Source organism: Oncorhynchus gorbuscha, unplaced genomic scaffold (assembly GCF_021184085.1).
Source record: "Oncorhynchus gorbuscha isolate QuinsamMale2020 ecotype Even-year unplaced genomic scaffold, OgorEven_v1.0 Un_scaffold_1841, whole genome shotgun sequence".
NCBI classification, from domain to species: Eukaryota; Metazoa; Chordata; class Actinopteri; order Salmoniformes; family Salmonidae; genus Oncorhynchus; species Oncorhynchus gorbuscha.
The window spans coordinates 15,001-33,685 of NW_025746509.1; the positions used below are offsets into that span (position 1 = coordinate 15,001).

General features: G+C 43.7%; 1 protein-coding gene across 1 annotated transcript in view; it reads left to right on the forward strand.

Moving 5' to 3' along the window:
- The window catches only part of LOC124024368 (neuronal cell adhesion molecule-like), a 25,222-nt gene extending 13,824 nt beyond the window's left edge, over positions 1-11,398 (forward strand). The window contains exon 14 of the mRNA XM_046338305.1: positions 9,370-11,398. Within this exon, the coding sequence (XP_046194261.1) occupies positions 9,370-9,604 (235 nt within the window). The 3' untranslated portion in view covers positions 9,605-11,398. The remainder of the gene's footprint in view (positions 1-9,369) is intronic.
- The last annotated feature ends 7,287 nt before the right edge of the window (positions 11,399-18,685 follow it).

Consider the following 18,685-nt stretch of genomic DNA (forward strand, 5'->3'; position numbering starts at 1 on the left):
TACATGGGTTGACTGTTTGATATCAGGCTGCTACTGTAATACATGGGTTGACTGTTTGATATCAGGCTGCTACTGTAATACATGGGTTGACTGTTTGATATCAGACTGCTACTGTAATACATGGGTTGACTGTTTGATATCAGGCTGCTACTGTAATACATGGGTTGACTGTTTGATATCAGGCTGCTACTGTAATACATGGGTTGACTGTTTTTCAGGCTGCTACTGTAATACATGGGTTGACTGTTTGATATCAGGCTGCTACTGTAATACATGGGTTGACTGTTTGATATCAGGCTGCTACTGTAATACATGGGTTGACTGTTTGATATCAGGCTGCTACTGTAATACATGGGTTGACTGTTTGATATCAGGCTGCTACTGTAATACATGGGTTGACTGTTTGATATCAGGCTGCTACTGTAATACATGGGTTGACTGTTTGATATCAGGCTGCTACTGTAATACATGGGTTGACTGTTTGATATCAGGCTGCTACTGTAATACATGGGTTGACTGTTTGATATCAGGCTGCTACTGTAATACATGGGTTGACTGTTTGATATCAGGCTGCTACTGTAATACATGGGTTGACTGTTTGATATCAGGCTGCTACTGTAATACATGGGTTGACTGTTTGATATCAGGCTGCTACTGTAATACATGGGTTGACTGTTTGATATCAGGCTGCTACTGTAATACATGGGTTGACTGTTTGATATCAGGCTGCTACTGTAATACATGGGTTGACTGTTTGATATCAGGCTGCTACTGTAATACATGGGTTGACTGTTTGATATCAGGCTGCTACTGTAATACATGGGTTGACTGTTTGATATCAGGCTGCTACTGTAATACATGGGTTGACTGTTTGATATCAGGCTGCTACTGTAATACATGGGTTGACTGTTTGATATCAGGCTGCTACTGTAATACATGGGTTGACTGTTTGATATCAGGCTGCTACTGTAATACATGGGTTGACTGTTTGATATCAGGCTGCTACTGTAATACATGGGTTGACTGTTTGATATCAGACTGCTACTGTAATACATGGGTTGACTGTTTGATATCAGGCTGCTACTGTAATACATGGGTTGACTGTTTGATATCAGGCTGCTACTGTAATACATGGGTTGACTGTTTGATATCAGGCTGCTACTGTAATACATGGGTTGACTGTTTGATATCAGGCTGCTACTGTAATACATGGGTTGACTGTTTGATATCAGGCTGCTACTGTAATACATGGGTTGACTGTTTGATATCAGGCTGCTACTGTAATACATGGGTTGACTGTTTGATATCAGGCTGCTACTGTAATACATGGGTTGACTGTTTGATATCAGACTGCTACTGTAATACATGGGTTGACTGTTTGATATCAGGCTGCTACTGTAATACATGGGTTGAATGTTTGATATCAGGCTGCTACTGTAATACATGGGTTGACTGTTTGATATCAGGCTGCTACTGTAATACATGGGTTGACTGTTTGATATCAGGCTGCTACTGTAATACATGGGTTGACTGTTTGATATCAGGCTGCTACTGTAATACATGGGTTGACTGTTTGATATCAGGCTGCTACTGTAATACATGGGTTACTGTTTGATATCAGGCTGGGTTGACTGTTTGATATCAGGCTGCTACTGTAATACATGGGTTGACTGTTTGATATCAGGCTGCTACTGTAATACATGGGTTGACTGTTTGATATCAGGCTGCTACTGTAATACATGGGTTGACTGTTTGATATCAGGCTGCTACTGTAATACATGGGTTGACTGTTTGATATCAGGCTGCTACTGTAATACATGGGTTGACTGTTTGATATCAGGCTGCTACTGTAATACATGGGTTGACTGTTTGATATCAGGCTGCTACTGTAATACATGGGTTGACTGTTTGATATCAGGCTGCTACTGTAATACATGGGTTGACTGTTTGATATCAGGCTGTACTGTAATACATGGGTTGACTGTTTGATATCAGGCTGCTACTGTAATACATGGGTTGACTGTTTGATATCAGGCTGCTACTGTAATACATGGGTTGACTGTTTGATATCAGGCTGCTACTGTAATACATGGGTTGACTGTTTGATATCAGGCTGCTACTGTAATACATGGGTTGACTGTTTGATATCAGGCTGCTACTGTAATACATGGGTTGACTGTTTGATATCAGGCTGCTACTGTAATACATGGGTTGACTGTTTGATATCAGGCTGCTACTGTAATACATGGGTTGACTGTTTGATATCAGGCTGCTACTGTAATACATGGGTTGAATGTTTGATATCAGGCTGCTACTGTAATACATGGGTTGACTGTTTGATATCAGGCTGCTACTGTAATACATGGGTTGACTGTTTGATATCAGGCTGCTACTGTAATACATGGGTTGACTGTTTGATATCAGGCTGCTACTGTAATACATGGGTTGACTGTCTGATATCAGGCTGCTACTGTAATACATGGGTTGACTGTTTGATATCAGGCTGCTACTGTAATACATGGGTTGACTGTTTGATATCAGGCTGCTACTGTAATACATGGGTTGACTGTTTGATATCAGGCTGCTACTGTAATACATGGGTTGACTGTTTGATATCAGGCTGCTACTGTAATAAAGCACATATCAGAATGTATTTTCTCATCCACCACTCTTCATGTGTTCCTCCATTGTTCTCTGTCTTTGGGGTGTAGGTCCCTGGAAAGGTAAGAGGGTTAGCATTATGCTATGAGCATACAGCAAGCCTGGCATGCAACACACACCGTCTGATACAGGTCTGTGTGTGTGTCTAAACTGATACTAAAGGAGACAGCTGGGCCTTGTTGAACCCGGCACATATTATACTGTGTCAGTTTAACTCACCTGTTTGTTGGCCAGCACCTGATTGTAATCCGGTTCTATTTACTTAACACTAACAGTCACTAAAATCAGAAGCTACTATTTGACTGCATATCCTGTTTGGCTTCATTTTCAGTTGCTTTCAATGTTCCATTTTGGGTAGAAAAATTTCAACATTCGGTTGTATTTATGAGTTGTGCCATTGTAATGTCGATCTAATATAGGTATATACACAGAGTGTACAGAACATTAACGACACCTTCCTAATATTGAGTTGCACCTTGTTTTGCACTCAGAACAGCCTCAATTCCTCTGGGCATGGACTCTACAAGGTGTCTAAAGAGTTCCACAGAGAGGCTGGCCCATGTGGACTCTACAAGGTGTCTCAATAGTTCCACAGAGAGGCTGGCCCATGTGGACTCTACAAGGTGTCTAAAGAGTTCCACAGAGAGGCTGGCCCATGTGGACTCTACAAGGTGTCTAAAGAGTTCCACAGAGAGGCTGGCCCATGTGGACTCTACAAGGTGTCTAAAGAGTTCCACAGAGAGGCTGGCCCATGTGGACTCCAATCCTTCCCACAGTTGTGTCAAGTTGGCTGGATGTCCTTTGGGTGGTGGACCATTCTTGATACACATGAAAAACTGTTGAGCGTGAAAAACCAAGCAGCGTTGCAGTTATTGACACAAACCAGTGCACCTGGTACCTACTACCAAACCCTGTTCAAAGGCACTCCAATATGTTGTCTTGCCCATTCACCCTCTGAATGACACACATAGACAATCCATGTCTCAATTGTCAAAACGCTTAAAAATCATTATTTAACCTGTCTTCCCCATTCATCTAGACTGATTGAAGTGGATTTAACCAGTGACAAGGTACCATGGCTTTCACCTGGATTCATCTGGTCATTCTGTCATGACAAGATAAAAGATAACACTTCACTTAAATCAGGTGCTCTGTCATGGAAAGAGAAGGTATCGTTAATGTTTTGTACACTCAGTGTTGTTATTTCTATACGGTATAAATGTCTGCCATATTCTGGCATAGATCAAATACGAGAGGTGAGGAAACACTAAGGACAGCATTACTAAGTCCAATATAACTGTGTATTGTCACTGTGGTGTTAATGTTGAACAGGATATAGTGTCACCGTGGTGTTAATGTTGAACAGGATATAGTGTCACCGTAGTGTTAATGTTGAACAGGATATATTGTCACCGTGGTGTTAATGTTGAACAGGATATAGTGTCACCGTAGTGTTAATGTTGAACAGGATATATTGTCACCGTGGTGTTAATGTTGAACAGGATATAGTGTCACCGTGGTGTTAATGTTGAACAGGATATAGTGTTAATGTTGAACAGGATATAGTGTCACCGTGGTGTTAATGTTGAACAGGATATAGTGTTAATGTTGAACAGGATATAGTGTTAATGTTGAACAGGATATAGTGTTAATGTTGAACAGGATATAGTGTTAATGTTGAACAGGATATAGTGTTAATGTTGAACAGGATATAGTGTCACCGTGGTGTTAATGTTGAACAGGATATAGTGTTAATGTTGAACAGGATATAGTGTCACCGTGGTGTTAATGTTGAACAGGATATAGTGTTAATGTTGAACAGGATATAGTGTCACCGTGGTGTTAATGTTGAACAGGATATAGTGTCACCGTGGTGTTAATGTTGAACAGGATATAGTGTCACCGTGGTGTTAATGTTGAACAGGTTAATGTTGAACAGGATATAGTGTCACCGTGGTGTTAATGTTGAACAGGATATAGTGTTAGTGTCACCAGGTGGTGTTAATGTTGAACAGGATATAGTGTTAATGTTGAACAGGATATAGTGTCACTGTGGTGTTAATGTTGAACAGGATATAGTGTCACCGTGGTGTTAATGTTGAACAGGATATAGTGTTAATGTTGAACAGGATATAGTGTTAATGTTGAACAGGATATAGTGTTAATGTTGAACAGGATATAGTGTCACCGTGGTGTTAATGTTGACCAGGATATAGTGTCACCGTGGTGTTAACGTTGAACAGGATATAGTGTCACCGTGGTGTTAATGTTGACCAGGATATAGTGTTAATGTTGAACAGCATATAGTGTCACCGTGGTGTTAATGTTGACCAGGATATAGTGTCACCGTGGTGTTAATGTTGACCAGGATATAGTGTCACCGTGGTGTTAATGTTGACCAGGATATAGTGTCACCGTGGTGTTAATGTTGAACAGGATATAGTGTCACCGTAGTGTTAATGTTGAACAGGATATATTGTCACCGTGGTGTTAATGTTGAACAGGATATAGTGTCACCGTGGTGTTAATGTTGAACAGGATATAGTGTTAATGTTGAACAGGATATAGTGTTAATGTTGAACAGGATATAGTGTTAATGTTGAACAGGATATAGTGTTAATGTTGAACAGGATATAGTGTTAATGTTGAACAGGATATAGTGTTAATGTTGAACACCGTGGTGTTAATGTTGAACAGGATATAGTGTTAATGTTGAACAGGATATAGTGTCACCGTGGTGTTAATGTTGAACAGGATATAGTGTTAATGTTGAACAGGATATAGTGTCACCGTGGTGTTAATGTTGAACAGGATATAGTGTTAATGTTGAACAGGATATAGTGTCACTGTGGTGTTAATGTTGACCAGGATATAGTGTCACCGTGGTGTTAATGTTGAACAGGATATAGTGTTAATGTTGAACAGGATATAGTGTTAATGTTGAACAGGATATAGTATTAATGTTGAACAGGATATAGTGTTAATGTTGAACAGGATATAGTGTTAATGTTGAACAGGATATAGTATTAATGTTGAACAGGATATAGTGTTAATGTTGAACAGGATATAGTGTCACCGTGGTGTTAATGTTGAACAGGATATAGTGTTAATGTTGAACAGGATATAGTGTCACCGTGGTGTTAATGTTGAACAGGATATAGTGTTAATGTTGAACAGGATATAGTGTCACCGTGGTGTTAATGTTGAACAGGATATAGTGTTAATGTTGAACAGGATATAGTGTCACTGTGGTGTTAATGTTGACCAGGATATAGTGTCACCGTGGTGTTAATGTTGAACAGGATATAGTGTTAATGTTGAACAGGATATAGTGTTAATGTTGAACAGGATATAGTATTAATATTATTATTAATGTTGAACAGGATATAGTGTTAATGTTGAACAGGATATAGTGTCACTGTGGTGTTAATGTTGACCAGGATATAGTGTCACCGTGGTGTTAATGTTGACCAGGATATAGTGTTAATGTTGAACAGCATATAGTGTCACCGTGGTGTTAATGTTGACCAGGATATAGTGTCACCGTGGTGTTAATGTTGACCAGGATATAGTGTCACCGTGGTGTTAATGTTGACCAGGATATAGTGTCACCGTGGTGTTAATGTTGACCAGGATATAGTGTCACCGTGGTGTTAATGTTGAACAGGATATAGTGTCACCGTGGTGTTAATGTTGAACAGGATATAGTGTCACCGTGGTGTTAATGTTGAACAGGATATAGTGTTAATGTTGAACAGGATATAGTGTCACCGTGGTGTTAATGTTGAACAGGATATAGTGTTAATGTTGAACAGGATATAGTGTTAATGTTGAACAGGATATAGTGTCACCGTGGTGTTAATGTTGAACAGGATATAGTGTCACCGTGGTGTTAATGTTGACCAGGATATAGTGTTAATGTTGAACAGCATATAGTGTCACCGTGGTGTTAATGTTGAACAGGATATAGTGTCACCGTGGTGTTAATGTTGAACAGGATATAGTATTAATGTTGACCAGGATATAGTGTCACCGTGGTGTTAATGTTGAACAGGACATAGTGTCACCGTGGTGTTAATTTTGAACAGGATATAGTGTCACTGTGGTGTTATTGTTGACCAGGATATAGTGTCACCGTGGTGTTAATGTTGAACAGCATATAGTGTCACCGTGGTGTTAATGTTGAACAGGATATAGTATTAATGTTGACCAGGATATAGTGTCACCGTGGTGTTAATGTTGAACAGGATATAGTGTCACCGTGGTGTTAATTTTGAACAGGATATAGTGTCACTGTGGTGTTATTGTTGACCAGGATATAGTGTTAATGTTGAACAGGATATAGTGTCACCGTGGTGTTAATGTTGACCAGGATATAGTGTTAATGTTGAACAGGATATAGTGTCACTGTGGTGTTAATGTTCAACAGGATATAGTGTTAATGTTGAACAGGATATAGTGTCACCGTGGTGTTAATGTTCAACAGGATATAGTGTCACCTTGTGTTAATGTTGAACAGGATATAGTGTTAATGTTGAACAGGATATAGTATTAATGTTGAACAGGATATAGTGTTAATGTTCAACAGGATATAGTGTCACCGTGGTGTTAATGTTGAGCAGGATATAGTGTTAATGTTGAACAGGATATAGTGTCACCGTAGTATTAATGTTGAACAGGATATAGTGTCACCGTAGTATTAATGTTGAACAGGATATAGTGTCACAATGGTGTTAATGTTCAACAGGATATTATGTCACCGTGGTGTTAATATTGAACAGGATTTAGTGTCACCGTGGTGTTAATGTTGAACAGGATATAGTATTAATGTTGACCAGGATATAGTCATTAATGTTGAACAGGATATAGTGTCACCGTGGTGTTAATGTTGAACAGGATATAGTGTCACCGTGGTGTTAATGTTGAACAGGATATAGTGTTAATGTTGACCGTGGTGTTAATGTTGAACAGGATATAGTGTCACCGTGGTGTTAATGTTGAACAGGATATAGTGACCGTGGTGTTAATGTTGAACAGGATATAGTGTTAATGTTGAAGTGTCAGGATATAGTGTCACCGTGGTGTTAATGTTGAACAGGGTGTTAATGTTGAACAGGATATAGTGTCACCGTGGTGTTAATGTTGAACAGGATAGTGTCAGTGTTAATGTTGAACAGAACAGGATATAGTGTTAATGTTGAACAGGATATAGTGTTAATGTTGACCAGGATATAGTGTCACCGTGGTGTTAATGTTGACCAGGATATAGTGTTAATGTTGACCAGGATATAGTGTCACCGTGGTGTTAATGTTGACCAGGATATAGTGTCACCGTGGTGTTAATGTTCAACAGGATATAGTGTCACCTTGTGTTAATGTTGAACAGGATATAGTATTAATGTTGAACAGGATATAGTGTCACCGTGGTGTTAATGTTGAACAGGATATAGTGTCACCGTAGTATTAATGTTGAACAGGATATAGTGTCACAATGGTGTTAATGTTCAACAGGATATTATGTCACCGTGGTGTTAATGTTGAACAGGATTTAGTGTCACCGTGGTGTTAATGTTGAACAGGATATAGTATTAATGTTGACCAGGATATAGTATTAATGTTGACCAGGATATAGTGTCACCGTGGTGTTAATGTTGAACAGGATATAGTGTCACCGTGGTGTTAATGTTGAACAGGATATAGTGTTAATGTTGAACAGGATATAGTGTCACCGTGGTGTTAATGTTGAACAGGATATAGTGTTAATGTTGAACAGGATATAGTGTCACCTTGTGTTAATGTTGAACAGGATATAGTGTCACCGTGGTGTTAATGTTGAGCAGGATATAGTGTCACCGTGGTGTTAATGTTGAACAGGATATAGTGTCACCGTGGTGTTAATGTTGAACAGGATATAGTGTCACAGTGGTGTTAATGTTGAACAGGATATAGTGTTAATGTTGAACAGGATATAGTGTTAATGTTGAACAGGATATAGTGTTAATGTTGACCAGGATATAGTGTCACCGTGGTGTTAATGTTGACCAGGATATAGTGTTAATGTTGACCAGGATATAGTGTCACCGTGGTGTTAATGTTGACCAGGATATAGTGTCACCGTGGTGTTAATGTTCAACAGGATATAGTGTCACCTTGTGTTAATGTTGAACAGGATATAGTATTAATGTTGAACAGGATATAGTGTCACCGTGGTGTTAATGTTGAATGTGCATGCTGCACTTCTACTGGTAGATTGATCCACCAGAATCAGTTCAGTTTGTAATTTCAATAAAAGGGTTTTTGTACGACTCAGCCCCTCGACTCCAGACCATTAAGACCCCTGTGCATTTTGGACAGATCTGTTATTTGAATCCCTCTGAGTCTTTAATGCATGTAGATTTAATGGTTAGCACATGGTCTGATGTCTGCCTAGTATGTGAGTTATGTTGAGAAGCACGCCTTATTGATTGAAATGGAATCATGTCAAAGTATTCGTCACCAAGTCCAGTCCTGCAGATCTAGGTGTTCCAGGCTTTTGCTCCAGCCAAGCTTGAACACATCCTAAACAAGACCTTGGTCAGGTGAATTAGGTGCATCAATGCCAGGCTGGAACAAAACCCTGCACCCCCTATATCTCTCTAGGACCAAACTTAGCCACCACTATCTGACCTAAAGTAAACCGTTTCTCTGCCTCTCCCTCATAACCCTTAGTGACACGGAGGACCACAAGCCTCTGAAGGGCAGCCGGACGCCATCCAACGGAACGGTGAAGAGGGACGACAGTGATGACAGCCTGGTGGACTACGGTGAAGGAGGGGATGGGCAGTTCAACGAGGATGGATCCTTCATCGGCCAGTACAGCGGCAAGAAGGAGAAAGACACGCATGAGGGCAACGAGAGCTCCGAGGCCCCCTCGCCGGTCAACGCTATGAACTCCTTCGTCTAGGTAGAGAGACAGTCACCGCTAGCCGATGGCGATGCCATGACGACTGGCTGCCATGGAAACCGTCACTGTGGTGACCTGACCTGTCACCATGGAGACCTGCCACCATAAGGACGTGTCATCATGGAGACTCATCACCGTGGTGACCTGTCACTGTGGCCACCCATCACCATGGCTACTTCTGTCACACCCTGTCATCTCTCCACAGCCTGCCCCTCCTGCCCGCCAACTCCCCACCCCCCCCATCACACTGTGACTACTCTCACCACCCTCACTGTCACACGATGGGAGAAACAACTAACCAACCAGAACAGACATGAGAAGAAGAACCTTAGAACCATTTGAAAAAGTAGAAGGAGGGATGTAGGAGCCCAGAAACAGACAGAGAGAGATGGAGGATGGAGGAGAAGGCATCACTGACAAGCAGGAAGTGGAGGAATGTATTCCAGGAGCAGACTGGATTGGTTCTCATCACCCAGACTGCTCCACAAAGTGCTGGAGAGGGCATGTGTGTGTTAGGGCCATTTTAGCTTTTGCAAACGTATATATGATGACATATATAGATCGTTGTCTTTTTGCAAACGATGATATCCATTAGAATATATATTTTCTCCACATCACCCAACATGGCAGTCAACAGTATACAGTTTTCCATTCTATACATCCATCTGCTTCTGATTAATATACTGCATGGAATGACTGATATTCTAAACCATTACACACGGAATCATACTGGTGTCTAGTGTGGGAGCAGAGATTCACGTTGACTGACTGTACGCGATGACGGAGCACCTTCAACTACTGGTTATGCCTTTCATCATCTTACCTTTCTACTGTCAGAAGTGTTATATTGGTGTTATAATACGGGGGAAACTATGGCATCATCAATGTCTTTGTGAACATTGCTGTGAAAAGTGTGACTCAGTTTAAATGCTATTGTGCCATGTTATTTTTGCAAGACAGGACGTGTTTGTATGTATACTGTAATAGCAGAACACATCTATGGACTGGATGGTCAGGGATAAACACATTTCTAGTTTGTAGCCCTGAAGAGAAAAGGAGTGATAATTAATACAGAATAACACCGACACTCCTCACCTCTCTCCAACGATCCTACACTCACACACAGACGTTGCTGTTTGTCTTTCTTGTTGTTTAGTTGTCTTCCGTTCCACCAGACACATGGTCTTGTTGCAGTGGCTCTGCTATCTAACATGGAGATTGGAACAGACCCATTGTTCATACAGCCTCACCACACACTCAGCTGAGACTGCATACAGCCTCACCACACACTCAGCTGAGACTGCATACAGCCTCACCACACACTCAGCTGAGACTGCATACAGCCTCACCACACACTCAGCTGAGACTGCATACAGCCTCACCACACACTCAGCTGAGACTGCATACAGCCTCGCCACACACTCAGCTGAGACTGCATACAGCCTCGCCACACACTCAGCTGAGACTGCATACAGCCTCACCACACACTCAGCTGAGACTGCATACAGCCTCACCACACACTCAGCTGAGACTGCATACAGCCTCGCCACACACTCAGCTGAGACTGCATACAGCCTCTCTGATCATGGAACAAACATTGATCAACATGTTGGCCTAACCTATAAAATGGCCACCATCCAGCATAGATCAACAGCATTGCATCTCCACGCTCCTGCCTTGTGTGGAGAGAGAGAACAAGAGAGAGAGAGAACAAGAGAGAGAGAGAGAACGAGAGAGAGAGAACAGAGAGAGAGAGAGAGAACAAGAGAGAGAGAGAGAAGAGAGAACAAGAGAGAGAGAACAAGAGAGAGAGAGAACAAGAGAGAGAGAACAAGAGAGAGAGAGAGAGAAAGAGAGAGAGAGAGAGAGAGAGAGAGAGAGAGAGAACAGTCTTGCGGTTCTAAGTTTCTGTTGCAGTTCCCAGAGCAGACCTGTGTCAAAATAGTAAAGTATTTGTTTTCTTGCAAACACTTTAAGTGTTCTCTATTTCGCTTGTGGAACCAATATAATAGTACCATCACCAGAGATCCCCACCCACCTGGGTGAACTCTGCACAGCAGACAAGCTAAATCGAGCGCATTGTAATGTAATGAAATCAAACTATTCTGAGCCAGGTCTGGAACCCGATACAGACTGCAGGCGGTGCAAAACCAGAGAACCCTTCAGCACGGTTAATAGTGCCTTTGTGGAGAACAGCCTAGAGTTCTAGATTCATACCCATACACATCCCCTCATCCACATAGCAGAACGGTGGTTCTAATACACAGAGCAGAACCTGGTTCCAATACACAGAGCAGAACCGGTTCCAATACACAGAGCAGAACCTGGTTCCAATACACAGAGCAGAACCTGGTCCCAATACACAGAGCAGAACCTGGTTCCAATACTCAGAGCAGAACCGGTTCCAATACACAGAGCAGAACCTGGTTCCAATACTCAGAGCAGAACCTGGTTCCAATACTCAGAGCAGAACCTGGTTCCAATACTCAGAGCAGAACCTGGTTCTAAAACACAAAGCAGAACCAGTTCCAATACGCAGAAATAGAATGACATTCATTCCATGATTCTGTTTCTATGGTTCCAATCTGGTACAGTTGTCATGGGTCCATGTAAAGACCCAGCCATGAGAGATTATTTACTAACCTAAAGAAATGAATCACTAACCAACACCACAGGAGAATAGTCTATCATCATCCATGGTCTCGTCTCTCCTCTCAGCGTCACACCTAGAGGAAGGGCTACGGACCAGACCAGCAGCACTAAACTAAACTACTGCCAACCTATAGTGCACCTGACATGGCACCCTTTCCCCCTATGTAGTACACTACTTTTGACCAGGGCGCATACGGCTCTGGTCAAAAGTAGTACACTATATAGAGTGCCCTTGTCAAAGTAGGGTACTAAAGGGAATAGGGTCCCATTTCAGATGCAGCCTATTGTTTAACTCTCTGGTTAACTGCCATTAAGGATGGGGTGAACTACTGCTACGATGTAAACCAGCCGATATGAACTGAAGGGGCTGAAAGGTATGGAAGATATTGAATGTGTTTTGCCTATTCATCATAAGGAATGAAATGTTGCTTGTTTCATTGGAAAATGTCAATAGTAATATGTGCTGGTGATTTGTTTTTTTGTTGCATTTAAACGTTTATATGTGTATGTTGTCATGTTTTGCTGTAACTCAGAGCGCAACCTTGACGTTTAGTGTGTAGTCTCCACCCAGTAGACAGCGGAGTTGGATAATCTACAAGAATGAAGTGTGTGTGTGTGTCTGTGTGTGTGTGTGTGTGTGTGTCTGTGTGTCTGTGTGTGTGTGTGTGTGTGTGTGTGTGTGTGTGTGTGTGTGTGTGTGTGTGTGTGTGTGTGTGTGTGTGTGTGTGTGTGTGTGTGTGTGTGTGTGTGTGTGTGTGTGTGTGTGTGTGTGTGTGTGTGTGTGTGTGTGTGTGTGTGTGTGTGTGTGTGTGTGTGACGTATTCTATAGCTCCTCTTCTAGGTGATGACAGTCTGTTGTGTGAAGCGGTCCGGCCATCTTGGCAGAAACAAATCAACTGCTCCATATGTCAACTGGAAGACGAAGGGAGAATTTCAAAATACAATTCCAGATTTACATGATCTACATTTTCACAACTTGCATCAAGTTTTTAGTTTCTAAATGTGTCTGCTTTCTGTGTGTAGATATTTTGTTGTAATATGTAAATAGAGCTTGACCTGACTAGATGTTTTGGTTCGAGGGGGTATAGAGACGCCAGACGAGAGCTTGACCTGACTAGATGTTTTGGTTCGAGGGGGTATAGAGACGCCAGACGAGAGCTTGACCTGACTGTAGATGTTTTGGTTCGAGGGGGTATAGAGACACCAGACGAGAGCTTGACCTGACTGTAGATGTTTTGGTTCGAGGGGGTATAGAGACGCCAGACGGGAGCTTGACCTGACTGTAGATGTTTTGGTTCGAGGGGGTATAGAGACGCCAGACGAGAGCTTGACCTGACTGTAGATGTTTTGGTTCGAGGGGGTATAGAGACGCCAGACGGGAGCTTGACCTGACTGTAGATGTTTTGGTTCGAGGGGGTATAGAGACGCCAGACGGGAGCTTGACCTGACTGTAGATGTTTTGGTTCGAGGGGGTATAGAGACGCCAGATGAGAGCTTGAACGGACTGTAGATGTTTTGGTTCGAGGGGGTATAGAGACGCCAGACGAGAGCTAAAACTGACTGTAGATGTTTTGGTTCGAGGGGGTATAGAGACGCCAGACGAGAGCTTGACCTGGGGGTTTGAAGGTGTGTTGGGTGCATTGCAAGATGGGGGCAAGAGAGACCTTTTACAGTTTTCACTCTTTCATTTGCTGTGCAACTTTGTTTTTCAAATTTGTCAGGTTACTACTTTTGCTAGCTCAAGGCTTTATGGGGTAAGGAGGAGGAGGAGGAGGAGGAGGAGGAGGAGGAGGAGGAGGAGGAGGAGGAGGAGGAGGAGGAGGAGGAGGAGGAGGAGGAGGAGGAGGAGGAGGAGGAGGAGGAGGAGGAGGAGGAGGAGAAAATAATTCAATTAAACAAACGACATGCTCATCCATTGAGACTCACATATAGACTAAATGATAGCAGGACGCAGTGTGAAACCCTGGTGACTGCAGGAAAGAATATATGAAAGGATAGAAGAACATTCTGGTAAATGTTGAAGCTACACAAAGAGCATGAAAGGCTGTCAAATGGTTTACTCTATCATATAATATTGCTAAATATTTTGTATTTTAAAATGAAAAATAAATAAATGTTGGTTTCAGAATTTCACTTCAGACTGATTTATTCCTCCTTTAAATTTCAGCCCTCATTATTTTAATGTATTCATTTGTATTCTATGTCAAACATGAATACCTGTGTATTGTTTCAATAGATTTGATATGTATAGCTGGAGATATTCAAGGTTCTTTGTAACATGTTTCTGTATATTATGCAATAACAAGGCCTTGTCCAATGTACCTTGTTTGGACACTGAACGGTACAGCTGTTTATCCAGTGAAGTACTAGACTATGCACCCTAGTGACTAGACTACTATGCACCCTAGTGACTAGACTACTATGCACCCTAGTGACTAGTGACTAGACTATGCACCCTAGTGACTAGACTACTATGCACCCTAGTGACGAGTGACTAGACTATGCACCCTAGTGACTAGACTACTATGCACCCTAGTGACTAGACTACTATGCACCCTAGTGACTAGTGACTAGACTATGCACCCTAGTGACTAGACTACTATGCACCCTAGTGACGAGTGACTAGACTACTATGCACCCTAGTGACTAGTGACTAGACTACAATGCACCCTAGTGACTAGACTACTATGTGCCCTAGTGACTAGTGACTAGGCTTGTCATGTTTGTCATTTATTATCATGTCTTGTCCCTGTGCTCCCCATTCTATTCGTTTCCCTCTGCTGGTCTTATTAGGTTCTTTCCCTCTTTCTATCCCTCTCTCTCCCCCTCCCTCTCTCACTCTCTCGCTCTCTCTTCTCTCTATCGTTCCGTTCCTGCTCCCAGCTGTTCCTATTCCCCTAATCATCATTTAGTCTTCCCACACCTGTTCCCGATCCTTTCCCCTGATTGGAGTCCCTATTTATTCCTTTGTGTTCCGTTCCTGTCCCGTCGGTTCCTTGTTTAGTATTCACCGTGCAGTGATTGTGTTTCGCCCTGTCCTGTCGTGTTTTTTGCCTTCATCAGATGCTGCGTGTGAGCAGGTGTCTCTGTCAACTACGGCCTACGCCTACCCGAAGCGACCTGCAGTCTGTGGCCGCTTCTCCTGTTATTCCCCTCTACAGACTAGAGGATTTCTGTTATTCCCTGTTTGGACTTGAATAAACTCTGTTTCTGTTAAGTCGCTTTTGGGTCCTCTTTCACCTGCATGACTGAATGGACCCAGCGACTTTTCGTTACACTGGGTCAAGATCCAAGGAGCCATAGCAGACACGAGCAGGAATTGTCTGCTGCTCGCCATGCCGTGGAGAACCTGGCCGCTCAGGTTTCCGACCTCTCTGGACAGTTCCAGAGTCTACGTCTCGTGCCACCTGTTACTTCCTGGCCTGCCGAGCCTCCAGAACCTAGGGTTAATAACCCACCTTGCTACTCCGGGCAGCCCACTGAGTGCCGCTCCTTTCTCACGCAGTGTGAGATTGTGTTCTCTCTCCAACCCAACACATACTCTAGAGAGAGAGCTCGGGTTGCGTCATTTCACTCCTTACTGGCCGGGCTCGAGAATGGGGCACAGCTATCTGGGAGGCAAGGGCTGATTGCTCTAACAAGTTCCAGAACTTTAAAGAGGAGATGATTCGGGTTTTTGACCGTTCAGTTTTTGGTAGGAGGCTTCTAGGGCCCTGGCTTCCTTATGCCAAGGTGAACGGTCCATAACGGATTATTCTATTGAGTTTCGCACTCTTGCTGCCTCTGTGAGATGAGCCGGCGCTTCGTTTTCTGGAGGGACTCCACGCAGTGGTTAAGGATGAGATTCTCTCCCGGGAGGTTCCTTCAGATGTGGACTCTTTGATTGCTCTCGCCATCCGCATAGAACGACGGGTAGATCTTCGTCACCGGGCTCGTGGAAGAGAGCTCGCATCAACGGTGTTTCCCTGCTCCGCAGCAACCATCTCCCTCCTCTGGCTTTGAGACTGAGCCCATGCAGCTGGGAGGATTCGCATCTCGACTAAGGAGAGGGAACGGAGGATCACCAACCGCCTGTGCCTCTATTGCGGAGTTGCTGGACATTTTGTTAATTCATGTCCAGTAAGAGGCCAGAGCCCATCAGTAAGCGGAGGGCTACTGGTGAGCGCTACTACTCAGGTCTCTTCATCTAGATCTTGTACTACTATGTCGGTCCATCTACGCTGGACCGGTTCGGGTGCTAATGCAGTGCCTTGATTGACTCTGGGGCTGAGGGTTGTTTCATGGACGAAGCATGGGGAAACATAACATTCCTTTCAGACCGTTTTTGCCCATGTTTGCCTTAGATGGTAGTCATCTTCCCAGTATCAAATTTGAGACACTACCTTTAACTCTCACAGTATCTGGTAACCACAGTGAGACTATTTCTTTTTTGATTTTCCGTTCACCGTTTACACCTGTTGTTTTGGGTCATCCCTGGCTAGTATGTCATAATCCTTCTATTAATTGGTCTAGTAATTCTATCCTATCCTGGAACGTTTCTTGTCATGTGAAGTGTTTAATGTCTGCCATCCCTCCCGTTTCTTCTGTCCCTACTTCTCAGGAGGAACCTGGCGATTTGACAGGAGTGCCGGAGGAATATCATGATCTGCGACGGTCTTCAGTCGGTCCCGAGCCAACTCCCTTCCTCCTCACCGGTCGTATGATTGTAGTATTGATCTCCTTCCGGGGACCACTCCTCCTCGAGGTAGACTATACTCTCTGTCGGCTCCCGAACGTAAGGCTCTCGAGGATTATTTGTCTGTGTCTCTTGACGCCGGTACCATAGTGCCTTCTTCTTCTCCGGCCGGGGGGGGTTCTTTTTGTTAAGAAGAAGGACGGTACTCTGCGCCCCTGCGTGGATTATCGAGGGCTGAATGACATAACGGTTAAGAATCGTTATCCGCTTCCCCTTATGTCATCAGCCTTCGAGATTCTGCAGGGAGCCAGGTGCTTTACTAAGTTGGACCTTCGTAACGCTTACCATCTCGTGCGCATCAGAGAGGGGGACAGAGTGGAAACGGCGTTTAACACTCCGTTAGGGCATTTTGAGACCGGGTTCTGCCGTTGGTCTCGCCAATGCGCCAGCTGTTTTTCAGGATTAGTTAATGATGTTCTGAGAGACATGCTGAACATCTTTGTTTTTGTCTATCTTGACGATATCCTGATTTTTTCTCCGACTCGAGATTCATGTTCAGCACGACGTGTTCTACAGCGCCTTTTAGAGAATTGTCTCTACGTAAAGGCTGAGAAGTGCTCTTTTCATGTCTCCTCCGTTACTTTTCTCGGTTCCGTTATTTCCGCTGAAGGCATTCAGATGGATTCCGCTAAGGTCCAAGCTGTCAGTGATTGGCCCGTTCCAAGGTCACGTGTCGAGTTGCAGCGCTTTTTAGGTTTCGCTAATTTCTATCGGCGTTTCATTCGTAATTTCGGTCAAGTTGCTGCCCCTCTCACAGCTCTTACTTCTGTCAAGACGTGTTTTAAGTGTCCGGTTCCGCCCAGGAGCTTTTGATCTTCTAAAAGAACGTTTTACGTCCGCTCCTATCCTCGTTACTCCTGACGTCACTAGACAATTCATTGTCGACTGACGCTTCAGAGGTAGGCGTGGGAGCCATTCTATCCCAGCGCTTCCAGTCTTCAGGTTCATCCTGCGCTTAGGATCGCCTGTCGCCATCTGAGCGCAACTATGATGTGGGTAACCGTGAATGCCATCCGCTTAGCCCTAGGCGAATGGCGACAGTGGTTGGAGGGCGACCGTTCCTTTTGTCGTTTGGACAGACCATAAGAACCTTGAGTACATTACGACTTAATGCCCGTCAAGCTCGTTGGGCGTTGACTCGTTTCGAGTTTGTGATTTCTTACCGTCCGGGTAGCAAGAACACCAAGCCTGATGCCTTATCCCGTCTGTTTAGTTCTTCTGTGGCTTCTACTGATCCCGAGGATTCTTCCTTATGGGCGTGTTGTCGGGTTAACAGTCTGGGGAATTGAAAGACAGGTTAAGCAAGCACTCACGCACACTGCGTCGCCGCGCGCTTGTCCTAGTAACCTCCTTTTCGTTCCTGTTTCCACTCGTCTGGCTGTTCTTCAGTGGGCTCACTCTGCCAAGTTAGCTGGTCATCCCAAGGCACTCTTGCGTCTATTCGCCAGCGCTTTTGGTGGCCGACTCAGGAGCGTGACACGCGCCGTTTGCTGCTTGTTCGGACTGCGCGCAGACTAAGTCGGGTAACTCTCCTCCTGCCGGTCGTCTCAGACCGCTCCCCATTCCTTCTCGACCATGGTCTCACATCGCCTTAGACTTCATTACCGGTCTGCCTTTGTCTGCGGGGAAGACTGTGAGAGCCGCCAATAAACCAGGATTAAGAGTCCAAGGTATTGTTGCTAGAGTGTGGCTTT